The sequence below is a fragment of the Antrostomus carolinensis genome, unplaced genomic scaffold, assembly GCF_000700745.2.
Source record: "Antrostomus carolinensis isolate BGI_N321 unplaced genomic scaffold, ASM70074v2 scaffold1691, whole genome shotgun sequence".
NCBI classification, from domain to species: domain Eukaryota; kingdom Metazoa; phylum Chordata; class Aves; order Caprimulgiformes; family Caprimulgidae; genus Antrostomus; species Antrostomus carolinensis.
Genome location: NW_010294585.1, coordinates 254,956 through 274,123, shown reverse-complemented (window position 1 = coordinate 274,123; position 19,168 = coordinate 254,956). Strand labels below are relative to the sequence as shown.

General features: G+C 40.6%; 1 protein-coding gene across 1 annotated transcript in view; it reads right to left on the bottom strand.

Moving 5' to 3' along the window:
* Positions 1-19,168, bottom strand: part of LOC104532439 (roundabout homolog 2) — a gene marked incomplete at its 3' end in the record, with an annotated part of 356,022 nt that overhangs the window by 121,904 nt on the left and 214,950 nt on the right. The window contains exon 2 of the mRNA XM_029087387.1: positions 4-87. Within this exon, the coding sequence (XP_028943220.1) occupies positions 4-87 (84 nt within the window). The remainder of the gene's footprint in view (positions 1-3; positions 88-19,168) is intronic.

Here is a 19,168-nt window from a genome sequence, read left to right as displayed (position 1 = left end):
CACGAGGTGGCTGGCACTCCAATATGGCAGGCTCTCCAGCTGCCACCACAACATCTGTAGGGTTTTGGCGGAAGTCATCCCGTAGCACTAGTGCAATAAATGAGAGAAAGAGGAAAAAAATGATCAGAAATGATGACATTGTAACTGGGGAAAAAAAGAAAATGCAGATACATATAATACTAAAGAAACAAACAAGTCTCAACTATTAATAGGTGATGACTTTGCATCTTTTATTTACTATAAAAGATCTCATAAACATTGGTGAGGTGTGACCTTTTATCCAACTGAAGCAGATTTCACATACTGGGTTTTTTTTCCTTGTTTTTTTCTCTCTAGATAAGAACATTGCTCTGCATTTAAATTAGACAGATCTGTAGCATATATTAATCTTTTTAACCTTGACAGGGTCACTTCCCACCCTTGCAAAAGTAGCACTGCAGGTGTGATGTTGAGTTCTTTTCAGGAAAGACTTGCCTGTATCTCCATCTTCAGCACAAACGAGATAAAGAAGTGACACAACTGATACCGAATTGCAGAGTTACATCTTGATCAAGGGTATGGTTATTATTCCTATTATTATTGTTATCACCAAATACGCGCCAAAGTGATCACCAGTTTTGAAAGGTGTCAGAGAAATAAAGCTGATGGTAGCACGCTTCCAGAACATTTATTTCTTCCTTTTACTTTTTTAGTTTCGATATTTCTGCAACTTTGAACAGTGCTGTCCCATGACATTGAAAGGAAAGAACATTTAAATCACCAAGCTGTTTGAGAACTAAATTAGGCAACACAGGCCAGCTTCTTATGTAAATCAAGCCTCTATAAAGAAGGATTAGGTCCAACTAGCTGGCTTGAGTGTGTTAAAATGATATCCACTTCATCGTTATTCTTCCATGTGTGTCCTAGTCTCTAGGTTAATTGACATTCCTATAAACATAAAACTGAAAATAGCTCTAGATGAGCTACTGAAATAGAATTTAGGGCATTTCCCCTCCTTGAATTTCAGCTACGTATGGCTTTCATTACAGCTTTAAAACAGTTCTTGCCCTTAATGGAACCAGGGCCCTCTGAGAAATTAGAAAACACTGTATCCTAGTGAAGGGGCAAGTCAGGAAGAGTTCAGCAGAAATTGCTCAGTCTCATTTCATAAGCAGAGATAATTTACTGCTTTCAATGTTAATAAAATGTGCCCCATTTTAATATTTGGAACTGAATACTTTTCTGTTCTGTAATAAGCCAGAAGAAAATATGATTAATACATACAAGAATTGGTCTCTGAACGGGCTGAGGTGAGCACGCTGTGTATTTGTGGCACTCAGAACGACATATGAAGTAACTTCTATTGTTCCTCATTTTGGGATACACAGGTAGATCCCAGAGGAAGGAGGAAATTAATTGAAAGTTAATTCCTTTTCTAACACACAAAAAAGAGAGATTATTGAGGTCTTGCTCTTGGAAACATAAAATAAAAGTGACAGGACACAGCTGGCAACAAATGCACCTCTGGCAAGAATCTGTATTCTTCTTAGGTGACACACTCAATCGATATATTTTTCCAACATATAACTTAATAAAAGACTCAACCTCAAAATATTTCTGATTAGTACAAATCACTCACACGTTTTTGATTCTCAGTAATCAGACAGAAATAGAATGTGCAGAGTTTCAAGATCAAATGGAAGAAATAACTTATGCAATGCACAGCACAGAAATAGTTTGCTGAAGATCATGGGCTGCTGACTGGTTGGCATTACAACATTTTGCAAAGCCAAGAAAGCTGAGAGCACAGCAATTTCAGGGAAAGAACCAGAAAAAGGGTCTTACAAAACCACCTATTTCAGGAAGCATGTTCATGCATCTTTGTGATCACTATGATACACAGGAAGAAAAAATACTTCTAGGCAGTGTTATGCCCTCTTTCATATAACTGGCAAATGGATATAAACATCAACTTCTTCCATTATTATTACACACAAAAGAAATACTATTTTTTATTGGCTTGAATCTTTGTACATTTACAGAATTGCAGTGCAAATCCATCAGTGGAAAATCCCCAGAAAATCAGCAGATCCCCCAACATAATGACTTTGTACTCCTGACTCCTAACTCCTGGCAGCAATATGAAGGAAAACGTTTTCCTTGAACATTTCACACTGCTATGTGAAGCTGACAAATACAGTTTCTTGGAGTTATACACGGCAAATTACATTAACTTTCTCTGAATCATTCCAGCAACTGTGTAAGGTTCCAATCAGCCTCAGAATATGAGGCTAAGAGGTGATTTGATTTTATCACATTCCTTTACCCAAGCCTTACCGCAAATCTGGGTTGAATGGAAGACAAAATTGATGCTACAGGGTTTACTTAATCTTGCTCTGCACCTCAGCACGTATGTGAATCTTGAATAGATATATCTCAGTATTTTCATCTAAAGCATTCTGTGTTTTGGAGAAAAACAAAAAAAATGTTTGGAGAAAATGAAATAGGGAAAAATAAAGTAGGGATAGAAAGACAAAGATAAGAGAAAAATGTGTGGAATATAAATTAAAGAGAGAAAACAACTCAGAGAGGAGAAGAGAGCTTGGCTTCAGAAGAAAGCCACAGCAGAATGGAGCAGCAACTGGAAGTTGGGTTCACACTTATTAGCATGGTAAATGGAAAAGTTGCAGCATGGCTTAGTGCATCCACCGTATCTAATGGCACAATCATCTGTCAAAACAGAAAAATAGTTGAGAGCTGCAAGAATATTCCTCAGCCAATTATCCACAATTGCTGGGTACTTCCAAAAAACTATTAGTGTGCTCGAGCAGATCACCCTCTCCACACACTGGCAAGAAGTTTTTGTTCACTCGAGAAGCCAGCCCTCCTGAGGGCCTCCTTGGCAAGGCACAAATACTAGCGTTTTAAAAATTCAACACAAGTGGTGAAAGGTTGCTATCAAGCTCCTTTTCTTCATCTCCAATTCTTATTTTGCTTTATTTCAATTTTAACAAGTTACACAGCTCCTGCTGTGCTTGCACGGGTGTTACCCTACATCTAACAAGGGATGCCAAAGAGAAAGATCACAGAATTGCCTTGATTGGAAAAGCCCTTTAAGCTCATCAAGTCCAACCATGAACCCAACACTGACAAGTCCCCTATGACTAACCCATGTCCCTCAGCACTGTGTCTGCACAACTCTTCAATCCCTCCAGGGATGGGGACTCCACCACTGCCCTGGGCAACCCCTTCCAATGCCTCAGAACCCTTTCAGCAAAGAAATTCTTCCTCACATCCCATCTCAACTGTCCTGGGCACAACTGGAGCCCATTTCCTCTTGTCCTGTCCCTTGGGCCTTGGTTGAACAGACCCACCCCCACCTCTCTCCACCTTCCTTTCAGGGACTTGGACAGAGCCAGAAGGTCTCCCCTCAGCCTCCTTTTCTCCCGGCTCAACAACCCCAGTTCTCTCAGCCGGGAACTCAGCACACTTGTGCTCCAGACCCTTCCCCAGCTCCGTTGCCCTTCTCTGGACACGCTCCAGCACCTCCATGTCCTTCTTGGAGTCAGGGGCCCAACACTGAACCCAGCACTCGAGGTGTGAGATCGCCGGCATCCCGTCCTGCCTGTCCATGCTGGGACCAAGACGTAGCTGAGCCAGAGCCCAGAGGCTGCTGTGCAGCCCTGAGGGCAGCAAAGGCCATGCTGGGGGGAGCCGCTCCCCTCTGCCAGCCCGATGGCACCACTAACATCCTCACGATTCAAGAGGCAAAGCCTGGGAAGAGCCAAAGCCTCTGGATGGCTTCACCTCGCTGTCTGGAAAGGCATCAAGGGACGGGAGAGCTGGAAGGGACAGCTAAATCGTACGCACCACCTACAACGGTGCTGTGGACAAGAGTTAATTAAAGTTTGATTGCTCTCTTTGCAGCTTGAACGAGGTGATGCTGCTCAAACACGCTAGATGTCTGCAAGCTGTCACGTCAGTCTTTAAAGCACACAAAGCCCTGCACGGCCATTTGCAGGTCGGGGCCAGCGCAATCCGGGAAGGCAGGCGCAGACAAACGCTGCGGCCATGCACCGGCCAGAGCTAAGGGAGACAGCAGAGACCTCCCCGCCACCAAGGCAACTGCCAGCTTCGGCCCAGATCCAGGCCTTGGCCAAACTGACACTCATAAACTCGGGGAATTGCAGGGAAACCAAATTAATTTCCTCGACTGAGGCTCCAGCAGTTGGTTTAAAGGCAGCGGAGATAAAGCCACGACGTTTATGGGGCAGGAGGGAAGGTGGCGGGGTCAAAGTTGTTCTAGGCTAGATACCCATGCCTTAATCCCGCTTTCCACTACAACAGCTTCAGGCCCTTAGAAAGAAAACATTTTTATAGGATTTACATTTACATGATGATTACAAATAACCATCTGTCTGCTTCCACTTTCTCAATCTGGTCCGTGTCCCACGAGCCCCCAGCCTGTGGTCAGAGCAGCTAAGCTGGGAGGAAGGAGGCGGCTTTGGGATAATTGCCGCCTTCTCCCACCAGCGCTCAGGGATTCCCGGGGATGGCAGGGAGGGAAAGACTATCTTTTTTGCCTCTTTCAATGAATGATAATGTCTTAAAACACAGCTACATCTGTTGTGCTGACCAGAGGGTATAAGGAGATATCAAGTAAATATTAATGTGCTTTGGTAACTTGGGCCCTAGTAGTTTATCTTCCCCCTCCTATTCTGTGTCGTGCTTATCTCAGGATAATATTATTCTCATACAAAGATGTTTCACAGCCACATCGGCGGCAGGTTGGTCACCTGCCACATGCAGGTAGGTCTCCCCTGATCCGAGGCACTGCCCCACAGACATTTCCCAAAATCCCCATCTCTCGGCCACTGCTTTGGTGCTTCTCTCCTCCGATGCACGCTGATATGCACAATCAACATGAATTATTATGTCAAATAACTGCCCAGGTGTCATGCAGTGGACAGATTAAAGGATTATTATACTTTAGGTACTGAATGGTGCAGAGGGTATTTTAGAACTTGGCTCTATGACTTGATCTACTGAAATGGTCCCTGGGCAAGCTGGCACTACCTGCTGAAACAGAGTGACAGGAAAAAACAAGGGTCACAGACAACCTTCCTCATGAAGAATAACAATCCACTTTGAGGATGCTGCTGCCCTACCTCTTTATTTCAGCAACTGCCTCTGTCACATTTTGTATGGAAAATTAAAAAAAATAAATAAAATCACAACCTAGACAAGAGTCCCAGGCAAGGCTTCCAGGGAGCTCCTGAGCCCGCCCTGCACGGGTACAGCCTGGGAAAAGCTGCCATCTTTTTTTTTAAAGCAGATTACGAGGAACTATACACTTCTTTCATCCTGTTCTTCTTCCCATCTTTTGCTTATCTCCTGATCCAGATATTGCCTGGGGGACATGAATGCTAGCTAATTTACTATGACTCAAAAAGTTCAGACTTTGCTCTAAAATGAGGCCCAAACCCGTGAGATTCACTTTCAGAGGTGTTCGGGAATTTTCAAACAGTCAGGAGCTTCAACAATGTTCGATTAGTAGGGTCTCTAGAAATCAAAGTGAGGAAGAGAGCAGCAGGGAGATACCTGCATCAAGAAACAAAAGAAGGAAAATCTTCTTCCTTGCAGATTCAGCAACTTTCTTTGGCTTCATCCCTTTTTCTCACTCAGGATTTCATGTGCTTCTGAACTCAGTAACCTGCTCAGTACTTAAGTTAAAGGCAGCTTGCTCTTTATTCTCAGGCCCCCGCAAGGACCACAATGTGGAAAAATCACTCCATTCTGACACATCCCCTAAAACTTCTAGCAGCTCATACATATAGATAAATTTATAGAATTTGGACTTTGTGATGAACATTAATGTCTAAACTTGAAAGTGAAGACCCTTGCTTCTAAACACAAAGTATATCAAACCAAGGGAACAGAGAATTACAGTGCTAGAAATCAAGTGCATGAATCAACACTGACAAGTTAGTAGACAGATTCCAAATGGAGTCAGTGGGAGACAGCTGTTTTGTTTTGTTTTTCTCTCCTTTAAATTTCATTCTGAGGTGTACCTCAGCTAGCTGATTGCAAAAAGGTCAGGAAAGAAGACAGGCTTTTTCCTTTCTTATTTACAGCACACACTGCAAGAGTCAGACTTCAAAATCTTTCTTCAGCAGTTAACCCAATTAAGGGCACTGCTGACCTATTTTCCCTTTCACACAATTACACAGGTATACAAGTGATAGTCATTACAGACATTAGCTTACCATTTGTTTTGGATTTTTTAAAGGCTGCTGTTTGTGCTGAATTAAGCATATGCAATACAGCCTGAATACACTTACTGAAAAATTGTATAATGTCCTTGCCTTTCTTGTGATTCATTGTGCTCACTTGAATGTAATCTGACATCTCCATAATTTTTTTCTGAAAGATTTTATTTGACTACTAGATGGCACGAAGAGTGGAGATTTTTCTAATTTGGAACATAACATATTTACCTTTAAGCTTCCTGATTGAAAACAAAGTTCTATCACCCGTCTTCATTGCAATGAAGCCCCAATAACCTTCTCTCTTTTTTAAACTCCCACCTCCTTCCACCAACAAATTCTGAATGCTGCAGTTAGCAGTCAGCAATCTTGTTACACATCTGCCATAAATCTTCAAAAGCATCACTGTGTTTTGACAGTCAAGAAAGGCAAAAGGAAGCAATAAGCATAACCAAGTGTTCTTATGAATGCAAATATCCTGAAGACTACATTTAAGTAATTTCAGAAATCTAAAGCTATACAATGTAATATGTTGCAAAATTTTTCTCTAGGAGACAGAGCAGATTTCTTTTTTTCTCATTCTTAAAGCATAATCAGTCTTGATGAATGCAACGCACAGATTGCTAACGCTAACAAGAGACGTGTTACCAGGAGTCTTATTTCATTGAAACTAAAAACCCTGTCACTTGCTTAGAAGTTCAGAGACTTTCCAGAAGAACTGGTACCACAACTGCAGACAATGAACTTCGAAAAACATTGATGGTCTGTTATAAGTCTTAAGATTTAACAAGGATCAGACATTTAGCAGTTTACTAGAATAGTTATTTAATGACTCTTTAAAATAAAGTCTGACGTTAGCTTTTACGTGCTCTTCACATTTAACAGACTACGTATTCAGAAAATCATGAGCAAGTAATTTATTTTTTCCCAACTAATGTGAATATCAGATGTGTAACCAGCACAGCTTCAAAAACCACCACATCACAAATGAAGTAGTGTATTTCCACCATCACTTGTATGCCAGCGTGTCTTCTTTGCGGCAGGAAATGGGGACTAGTTTCACCAAAAGCACTAAAGGATTCTTCAAATCACATCAATTGTGGTTCTCTCCCAGCGATGCAGTAGGGAGGACCATGTTTGGTAAAAGAGACAAGCCTCCAGAACCCCTCTCAGGCTACTGTCAGAAAAAGGATAGGCTGGACTAGACAGACAGTTGCTCTCCTGCAGTACAGCCATTCTTAGGTTCTAATAAGCAAAATTTTTTAAAAAAACAACCAAACAAACAAACAAAACACCAAACAACAAACACCCTAAACTTAAAGGAATTAGAAATATATAACCGATTTTCAAAAGTAATGGCATCCAAACACACCCAAATATTACTGTCAGAAATAAAACAAATGACATTCCAGTGCCAGCTTTTCATCAAGCGCTTCAGAGGAGCGCACAGAAAGTCCACTCTACATACAGAGTACAACACAGATTCAATCAGCGAGTTCAGAAACCACGGTGTAACAGCACGCAGGGTTCCTGTTGTGAGCACAAAAGTGGTGCTGCCAGGTACCTACAGCACCATGCTCAACCTCATGAATGCTACCTAGAGCTTGACAGTTCAAACCCAGCCAAAACACCTAAAATATACACGTGCCTTCAGTAAAACAAAGGAATAAGAACAGATGCAAATCATGAAAACGAATGCAAATGAATGAATATTTCTTGTACAAGAAATATAGAACGTTATATGCTTCATTTAACCAATATAACGCAGACTGCAATCTCTGAGCTCCACTGAAGTGTGAACAGTCTCTAATAAACTTCTTGTGTACACATGCACAACACACACAGAGCAGCTGGGATGCTCTCCCGCCTTGGCAGGGGTCACTGCCACGTTACCGCTGTACTTCAGCCACACTGAGCAAAGCATCCAACAAAATCGGCTGTTGCCCAATACAGGAATTCTCTTCCTTCCACCCCGCCGACCTCCGTGCCTACCCCGGGTCTCTATCAAGCTTTATCTGTTAATTATAAGCTAAAACTCCTCTATTCTATTTTTGTGAGCAGGATAATTTTTATTTATTTATTTATTTATTTATTTATTGTCAGGGTTTTTGTGTTGTTCCCTTCAGAAGTCAGGATTGGTCCCAACGCTTCTTCAATACCCCACTTCCCACCCTGCAAACTGTCCTCATGCCCATGGGCCATTTGGGGGGCTTGCCAGATGCCACTCAAACAGGTCTGGCTGGCCTCACGTCCCCTGTCCCATAAACCTGCACGTCATTGCACACAGGCTCAGCAGTGGTATTTCCTGCAGGACCTGGCCCCACTGTGCCTTCTGTAACAGGGAACCTTCTGAAGGGGTCAAATGCTTTCACTTATTTTAGAATTTATCCCAGCAAATCAAGGCTGGGGACTGGAAACACACACACTCCCGCTGTCACTGAGAGGTGCCTGGTCATTTGAAGCTAGAGGAAAACAAGGAAGAACTGGGTATACAGGGAGTGGGACAGCAGAAGGCTACGAGTCACCACCATGTGTGCTCACTGCTCCACTCATATTTGGCATTCCCTGTCCAAGAATTCACAGCAAAACCCCACCCCTCAAAATTCCTCTACCACTCATGATTGCATATGATTTTAATTCAATATTATTTTAATACTCTACAACAAATTAAAAAAGCAAAGATGCATGGTCCAGAGATGTTGTTCATTAAAACTCCAACTCAACCTTCTCTAAAGACAGTAAGAATATTTCTTTTGTGCTCCAGTGTTCAAGTTTTGTGTGTTTTTGAAGTGTCACCAATGAGATATTCCTTCATAAAAGGTCCCTTTCAGACTACTGACCAAAAATGTTAGATGACATTTTTTCTGGACTGAACAACACAACATAATTTATCTGTCACTTATCATCATACTCTGCAAAATTAATTTAAGTTTCCAGAGCTCTAAAGAAATGAAGGAGCAATGTGATAGGTAGACGCCGTATCAAATGCACTTAGGAGAGAGACATTGAGTTCTATCAACGTGCTGCCAACCAGGACATGATCCACAAACAACTAGATAAAACAGTAGTTTTGTATGGTCGAAACATGGAAAAGAAACCCCAAATTTGTGATTTTATGCAAAACAAAGAAAAGAACAGTGTAATTTACAGGAATCTCTTGCAGTTTTCATCTGCTCAAGTTGTATAAGGAATTACTTCTATATAATATGAAATATATCTCCCACGTAATTTCAAGAGAAAAATAGTATGAGTTCACAGTGCTCTCGTTATTATTCACTACATCATGAGAGGGGAAAAAAAATTAAAGAAGCAGGAGCAAAGACCAAGTGTAACAGCCTGAAGCAACGATTTTGAAAGGGGAGCTGCAGCACCCAGAGGGAGAGCAGAACCTAGTGTCCAGCTCCATCCCTCAGTCACACTGTGCTGTGCCCGAGACTCGGGATGACCTTGAGCTGAGCGGTTACACCAGCTCCCAGACACATGCCTGAAAATCTGGAAGTGTAGGATTTTGGTCTGCAGTACAGGCGAAACAATCCTTTTTTTTTTTTTTTTTTAAGTAATACCACTTTCACAAAGTGCTATTTCATGTTCAACACATTTTACAATACTAGAAAAAAAAAAAGAATATAATAAAACTCGAACAAAATAAACGCCCCATATGCCACACACCCTTCTAAACCTTTGGTGTGGAATATTCCTCTGGCAGTTCAGTACTAGGGAAAATCAGGGTAACTGCGCAACCCCTGATGGCTTTAAAATGAGAGAAAACTGGCAACCAGCACAACTTAAATCGCTGTTTCCCTCAGACTCTAGAGAAGAAACACCGAGATGTGCCTGTGAAACAACCTTTAATGGGTGGTGTTCGCCACTGGAGCAGCCCTTCAAGGGCTTACATTCCTCTTCAGTGTCTGAAAGACTTCTGGTAATCCCAGTCAGAGCATAAAATCATTCTTACAATCTTTCCTCTTCCTTTTTGTACATCAACTACTAGTGTAACAAAGAATCTGTTCCAGCACAGGCACATTTAATGACTAAATATTGAAATAAGTATTCTTTTAAACAGGAACCGCCAGGCACATTTAAGTTATTCCTTTCACCCCTTCTTGGCACGGAGTTTAACTAGACATACAGCACCTGTGTCTAAGTTCCACTAAAGATTTAATTTGTGTACATTTATATAGTTACCATCATTCTTCAATTGCATTAGAAAACAAGAGGCAACACTGACAAGGGAAAATATTCAAGCACCGTATGACAGACGAAGTATAATATTGAAATAGGCAGATCAGATTATTAGACTAGACAGGAGTGGATGGAGGGAATTTTTAGCCTGCCACAATATTCACCTGCGATAGATTTTAGGCCAAGTAGTACAAACATTTTTGTCTATGACAATTAGGAAAGAAAAAGAAAAAAAAAAAGGGAAAAAAGCCCATCCTGTTTGGAGGATTTGTAACCCAGATCACTCTGCTGACCCAGTTCACAGCCTGGATCCATAAGCAGCTGAGAGAATGACAAACTAAATACAAGCAGAGGAAGTAAGGAGCCAGGAGAGAATAGCACTGCTAAAACCAGATTTTCCACCAAGGAAAAGGCATTGTTAAACTATGCATTATACTTCCCTATATTTAGAATAAGGAATATATAAAATACAATAGTTCAAATAACCAGTGCCTGCTGTGGGATTTCTCTGAGACCAGGAGAACTGGAAACAGGCTGCAGTTTGCTTGTGCAGCTTCAATTAAGGCAAATTGAATTAAACTCTCCCTCGAGGAGGACCTCTGTAGCTCTGCTCCTCCTCTTCTGAACAATTCCAGATGTAGGTGTGGAACATTTTCAGGTTCTCTCTAAAGACTTCCACGTGCCTGGTTGTGCTGCCACATTTGTACAACGAGGTGAGCTTCAGGGGGAAAGAACACGGGGCACTACACAACGCTGAGCCAATAGTTGGTACCTACTTGGTTTTTACAGCCTAACTCTGGTCATTGGGGCTTCCTTCCTCACTTGGCAACAGATGGATCAGCTGGAAACAGAGGAGATGGGAACACTTCTGCTGCTGAACAAATGGAATTTCAGTGCAGTCTGGCTCACAGTTACACATTCAGTGGCACTTTGCTTCCTTCCTGCCATATCCAGAATTTACTCCCTGCTCAGTAGCTCTTTGTACCTCCCTTTGAGCACCTATTCAACCCAAGGTACTAATTACACTTCCTTTTCCAACGCCACCGGTACTCTAACTTCTGTTGTAAGGAATCATCGCCCCGGTGTAGGTCTGCAGGTTGACCTCAGCATTTTGAGGTTCAGCAATCAGAACTGCTGCTCTCAGGACACGCTCTTGGGTCTGGCACATGCAGGAGTGGCAGAACTCCAGTGGGTCTAATTCCTGCCCACAGCTCATGATGTTCCTCTCTCAGACAGGCATTTGCTTGGATGCACTTTCCCCCACAACAGCAGGGGACAGACCAACTCCATTTCACTGAAAGTCATGAAAGCTTAAAGCCCTCAGAGGCTTCCCTCACCGCACTAAAAGGCTGTGACATCAACAAAATGCATAATAAATTAAAAAAAAAATGGCTCACAGGGCTATAGTATGAACAAGAGCTCAATATACTAATTCAGTGCAACTAATAATTTGCGTGAGATTTAAAAATGTGTTTCTCATTCCTTTCTAACCAGACATCTCAGGGCACGGAGCTCGAACCCTCTACACTTTTTCAAACAGTTAAACAGAAATGCCAACACTGGCAGATGCGGAGCAGTAAATCCAAAGTGTAACTGAACTCAGTGAGCAGTTCAACTCTGCGCTGTGCAGGCCCTGAGCATCTGAAGGGACATCTGCACGTAGAGCGCAGCTGGCGTAGAGGTGTCGCGTGCACAGAATTTACCTGCAATTTCGGGACGTTCAGGAGCCTGGACTGCAGACATTCAACAGATCACTAGAGCCAGAGTGGTCGTGCCAGTGGTTCGGGCAGTTTGGACTCAAAGCTCTACTAGTCCTTTTTAAAATAATAAATCCAAGACATTTATTTATAACCCACCTTCAGATCTGACTGGCAACGGTAAATCCATTAAACTTTGCCTTCCCCGTTCATGAGGTCTATAAAAATTGTAGGTGGAATTACAAAGCAGTAATACAAAGCTTGGCATTTTTTCTCCTCAGATGTAATAATGAGATGGATAAGAACAAAGTTGACCCAGGGATTTCAATACAGAACCTTTCATTGGAAACCTGGGCAGTAGTGTGCAAGCCCATGTTTTTATGTCAATATAATAATGGCATTTCTACATCTATTAATAAGTATAGATCTACTGATGGATTCTTGGTTGATAGGACATCATAAAATGAATTATATTTCTTCTTAAACTATATAATTAACTCTTAATGAACCCTTCCCTTTTCCCAGTAAATTCAATTTTGTCTAATCCTCGGGTTTATGGTAATATTGAGCTCATTAAAATGTTACTTAAAACTCATTAAAATGCACACTGAGAGGTAACAGCTTCATTACAGTAATATGTTGTAAAAGAAAAAAGAATGCTTTATTATCATTTAATTGTTTCCAAAACTGAATACATTTGCATAGTGATGAGGTTCACAGGATATTTTCAGTAGTACCCAATAATTAAGCAGTTCAGTAATTAAAAATGCATTTTCTAAAAATAATTTTATGTTCTTGCTTACTCCCTGTTGTTTTTTTCAATTGGGAGCAGTGTTCATGTTGACAGAGTTTACAGAATTGAGCAACAGCGATACCTGCCTTGGCATTAAAAGATAGAACAGTCTAAGCCCTTGGCAAAATTCTGTTTTAAAATAATAAGTTAAAATTGCCACCAATATATTTTACAAGTCAGACTTTCTAACTAAGTCATATAACATCCCTCCAATCGTTTTTTCAACACCAAGGACAACCAGGAATTATGCAGGGGTCTTTCAAGGGCAAAGCCTTACGATAATTTTCATTATTTACTGTTCCTACGCACTTGCACATGACAAAATACCCAAGCAGTGCTCAGCTGGGACCTAGATGTGGCTTTAGAGGATGTCAGAGTAACCGTGAACCTGCCCTGACTCAGGTTCCAAGGCAGGAGCCCTCAAGCTGGGGTACTGATTGCACCTTTCATTTTAACTGCCAAAGAAGGGCTACCAGAAAAACGGACATCCCTTGCCAGGGTACCTGGGCAGCCTAGACTCTTGGGTGGGAAAAATACAACTTGGAAGCCTTGAGTCATTCAAGGAACTGTCTAATGTGATACCATGTAAGCTTCCTTAAAGTACTAATGTAATAACAATCACTGCTCTTTTCTATGGCTTTCCAATTTATTTTGACTTATCTAAAGTACTATATTTTTAACATACATGCATCACAATGCGCCCAATATGGGTTTTTCCAACTTGTTGTGAAAGCTGACTAGCATGCCAAAGAGACCATTCAACTTCAACACGGATGCAGCAGGTGAGACACGTCCACGTGAGGGGAACAACAGAGCAAAGTGGTCTGTGCTCTTCCAATCGCTACACCATTAGTAGGGAGTAACAGACCTGAACAAAAATGGTCTAAAGAAAAAGAGAGAGGGAAGTACTGACCAGATTGAACATTTTCAGCAGCTGTTGAGTGAATCAACAACTGTTGCCTTCCCAAACAAGCAAAAAAAATCCACGTACATGTAATAGGACAGCATTCTCGTGGTACCAGGCTGGTACAAAATGAAATCAAGTTATCTGGTTTGCCATAGTCTTCCTGGGTGAGTCTGGCCAATTAACTGATCTCAGCTCCCAGATGCAAATGGATGATCAGACTGCTTTTGCTCCCCCTTTTGATTATTTAAATAAATCAGTCTCATAGATTTTTATAATCTCCTCTATGTACTTTGTATGGCTCCTCACACAGTGGTCCAAACGACAGTTCTATAATGTGTATCTTAACAAAATTTATAAAAACAAATCCAGGACAGTTACTCAGTGAGATAGCAGTGTGTGGGCTGAAAATTGTTCTCTAACACGATAAGTCAGGTCATATTTCTAAATTTGCTTTTGATACTCCTTTAACAAATCTCTTCTGATGGAGATGTACATTGCTGTTTCTCCACTAATTTACATATCATGTTCTCAGCTATTTCAAAATAAAACAAATAATGTGTCTTTTCAGCCGAGTAAACAATCTCTCATTTTATCTTTATTGCACACACTAGCAGATAAGTTAAGTCATTTCTCTCAAACACTCGGCAAGACGGCTGGAAATAAATAATTCAGAAAATAAGTAACTGGAGTAATAAGTATTAATGCTGAAAACCCTCTCCATTGTATTTTGTTGTATTGACCAAGTAAAATTAAATGAGATACCATAAAATAAAATAGAAGATAGATGGTACACTGAGGAAAAAAAAAAAAAATTACCTATTATATTTACTAGTTTTCCCTTTTACTGTGTAAATTGAACAACCAGCAACAAAGGCTGTAAAAAAAGTTTAAAACAAGTACTAAAGTCTCAGTTTTCAATTGCTACATATGGGAGGGACGACTAGTCTGTTAAATCCAATGTTTAGCAGAAATATGTAAGCACAACTGACATCAGGGCAGGATTTGTGAAATCACGGCTGTGCATATCCAACCCTCGAAGCTGAAACTCTTCTATTACGTTAATTTACTAATATACACACAAACAAGATTGATACAATTTTAATTCAGAACAGATATAATAATTTTGAAAGGAGAAGCACAGAAATAGTGCTTTCTTACTTCCTGAGTCGTTTTGCTCACTGCATGCCCCTGCAGCTGTGGGGAGAGAGGAGATCAGCTCAGCAGCGGGACAGAACGGGAGCTTTAGCCCCAGCAATGTGCTGCTCTGGACTGAAAATGCTGGAAGAATTTAAACTAACCTTTTCAGATGGTTTTTTAACATGTAGCAAAATAACTGCCAGATACAAGCGGTGTTTTGTGCTCTCTCTTGTACATGATATGACGGTCATTTCCAAAGACATCAAATCTTCTCCTGTTCAAACGCTGTATGATGCGTTCTGATATAGTGCCTCCCGCCGAGGTGACACCGCGTGCTGCTATTTCCAAACAGATGATGGCTTTCAGCCTAATGAATTTATTTCTCAAAAGGACCCCTCCCTGAATACTTTGTGGCTCATATCAGGAAAACTGAAGACTTGAATAGGGATTTGGGGGGTTCGTTTTCATTTTTATACCACGACAAGACTAAAGACACTTGAGTGATGCAACCTCCCTGCCAGGGAAGAACATTTGTTCAAAAACCTTGGAAGTTATTCCATTGTCTGCACAAACAGCAGAAAGAAAACAAAACACAAAACCCCCAAAAACCAAAACAGCAGAAAGAATCAAACTGGATCTCTTGCTATGAAAAACAAAACTATTTTTACATTTTTCATTTCTTACTATTTCTGTGCTATAGCTGTAAAATGAGGTTTATTCATGAGCAACAATACTTGACCTCAGATTTTATTTCAAAACACCTGCAAAAATATGAACTGTGTTTCGAATTCCTTAATTATTACAGCTTATATGTACCTTATGCTATATTTTACATTTCTTTTATGAAACACCTATTCTTACACCTTAGGAGTTAACTGCCAGTGGTATTTAGCATCGCCACTGCAAACAGGTCTGCTCAAGGCCACACAGCAGCTCCACTGGTGTACACCCCAGCAACACGCTCTCACAGCTGCTGAAAGCTTATACATAAACATGGGGACAACTACATCACATCCTACTTAATTTTTTAAATATGTTTATATTCCTGAATATTTATAAACTCTCAAGTTTCCCAAGCTGCACAGTACTAAAAATTTCTATAAAAGAGTGTCCTCATCTCAGCCCAAATCATGACAAGAGGGGCTTGTCCACGAAAAAGGACTGCCCAAGACTTCCTTTCACTGATGAACCACTAATCTGATTTCTGTTGTCTTTACTGCCTGTCTAGATTTCTTTTGTTGAGAATTACAGTTGTTGCTTCTCTCAGACTTTGTAAAGTGGCCTATCTGTCAGAGATTCATTTTAGAAATAAGGAAGGGAAGGATAGAGAAAGGAAGAAATGCCGAACAAAGGAAAAAGCTAATCTGAGTATTTTTGCCATTTCTTATTTAAAATATTAAAAATCACCTGTTGGAGCTCTCCATCCTCCACCCCCCAATGAGAGTTGTTAGTAAAAAGAAGCAGTCCAGCCCACCCCCCGACGTCTTTAATTGACTTCATGGCGAGTGTTATCAAGAGCTACTCAAGCAGTGCTAATGGTGCCTGCAGCTTGCTCACACATGGCATGGCTGGCATTCCTTGGACCTTAAAAGGGCTAATAGAAGAGTGTAATCTCCACTCAGCATGTGAGCAAAGACCACGAGTGATCTGGAAAAAACCAAGTAATTAGAAAGTATTCTTCCCCAGATGGAAGGGAGGTGGAAAATGAAGATAAAGCTGGTACCCAACCATAGAGTTTCCCAACTTTGCTATTGTGGAACTTCTAGCACAACAGAGTGTTATTTCAAAGAGTGGGACACTCAATAATTAAAGGAATAAATCTCTCACCTAGAAATGTGGGCTTCCAATTTTCATCTGTGACTGAATACTTCATAGAGAGATATTCTATGGGGGTTACAGAGAGGCAGCTTTTAAGATTATTTTTTTTTTAAAGAATTTCTCCAATAACTTGAGTAAGACATCTGAACATTATATTTTTTTTTTATTAACTTATTAGGAATGGTAAGCTGAGCTTTGGAAAACTAAAATATTTTCATACTTAAGACTCTGAACAAGCCTCACTGACCCCTTGGAAGAAAGAATGAATATGTAACTGTTGCTTCACTCCTCCCTAAAATGAAATGGTTCGAATCCTGTTTAAAGGCATGCAAAAATACTACTTGAGAGTCTAGAAAAAGAAATGCAGTGACACTAATACATGTTGCAATGGGAAATCTGACCATTAGTGTAAAAAAAAAAAACAACCCTGCATAATTTGAAGCCTCGTAAGGAAATAAAGACCAGGCTGGCAGAGGCTCATGCAGTTCCCATGTGGAAGGGAAGTGATGCAGCCACAAAGATGCTGCAGCATCATGACTTTAAATTAAGACTAAGGAAAGTGACAGGCATATTTTTATCCCATAGACAGGCATATTTTTATCCCATAAGTATTCCTAAAATATGTTTAACAATTAAAATATTTTTTAAAACAACATTTTTAAAGTATTTTCAAGGAAGTTTAGGAAAAACAGAAAATCAGGTGTGATTTCAACTTGATCACCCCACTGTGAAGGTAATGGTTCATGAGTGTTAAAGAGCGCCTCTAAAAAGGCAGGAGAGGTCCTGCCACAGATATCTATCTAAGTGTTTGGGGGGGGAAAGGAAAAAAAAAAAGTAACATAATGCTAAGAAAAAGAAACTAAAGACATTGTGGGTCCGATGTTTCCATTTAGCTGCAGAGTAGCTGACAGCATACAATTGAGATCAGAAGAAAGAAGCATTTATATAAAACACATAGATGAATCTGAACCCCCCCGAATGGGAAATACTACCTCTGCCTTATTTGAATTGTTGGATGTTGTTAATGAAACAGGGAGAATGGCAGGAGATTTGGTAGATATAACTCACTTGGTCTGACAAAAGCCTGTGATAAGATCCTCGACAAGAAACTATTAAGGAAAATAAATAACCATAGGGTAAGAGGTAAATTCTTGTTGTGGATTAAAAATTAGCTAAGTGATAGGAAACAAAGAGTGGTAATTAATGGCTGCTGCTCCAAGTAAAGAGAAGCTGAGTTGGGTACCTCAGGGATCTGAAACAGGACAGGTGTTCAATACATGTATTAATGAGTTCAGAGCTGAAACACACTGAAAGTAAAGGAAAACCAGTGAACAACACAAAACTATTTTCCACAGGATAAATATATCTGAGATTTGCCACAAAGTTGCATTCAAACTGGGATGCTGATACTGAAACAGCAGATAATGTTTAACTTTATATAAGGATGAAGGTATATACATCTGTGAGGATTATTGGAAGTTATCTCTGTGTTCCAAATAGTTCTGGAATAACAACCTAACTGGAGACAAAGGGGTGAAAAAGTCAGGAAAGAGAAAAGCAATGAGGTTCCATAAATACAGCAATATGACTTGCAGTCAATTTAGATTATTTCTGAACTCCAAAATAGTATTTTGCAATTGACACCCAAACTTTCAATTGTTTTTCTGTTCAAACACTTGTGCACTGTCCCAGCCTAATCACTATACTAAAATAAGCAGAATTTTTTGTAGCATTTTATTTTCGGTAAATACAGTTCAACCAGCTGTGTTCATCCTTTCCTCTAGCAGTGCCAAAAGTACCACACAATTATCAACATCTGTTAGAAGTGCTTCTCAAATTTGATTCCAAAAACATGTACTTCTGCCTTCTGCCTCGAATTCAAATGCAAGAAGAATAAAGCGCAGCACAAACAGAGTCTGTCACATACTGGCTGCAGTTACAGGGCCGGGCTACAGAGACGCATGAAGACTAACGCGTCCTTCACCCCGATGCATTTACCTCTAGCTGGCCACTCACCTACAGAGCCGAGGTGAACGGCACGAGTTTAGCAGTCAGCAGCAACTCTGGAGTATTTCCCAGGAGTCCTGGGAGAGTTTCCACCATGTTGCAACCATAAACTAAAGCCTTTGTCACGCAGACATACCCAAAGAGGACAGCCGGACTGAGGCTGATTGTTCAAAAATTAGTGTAGACAGTTAATGAAGTTACAGCACCAAATGCACAGAACACATCCAGCTAGCAATGTTAACAACCTGTTTGATTAACATCTCAACTTTATGGCTACTTGGAGTGATGCCCAATGCTTAAACTGATCAGATTTTTATCTACTCTCCCAAAATACATTGCTGTCTCCACATTAAAAAGTAAGTAATTTAAAAATGGAATACTC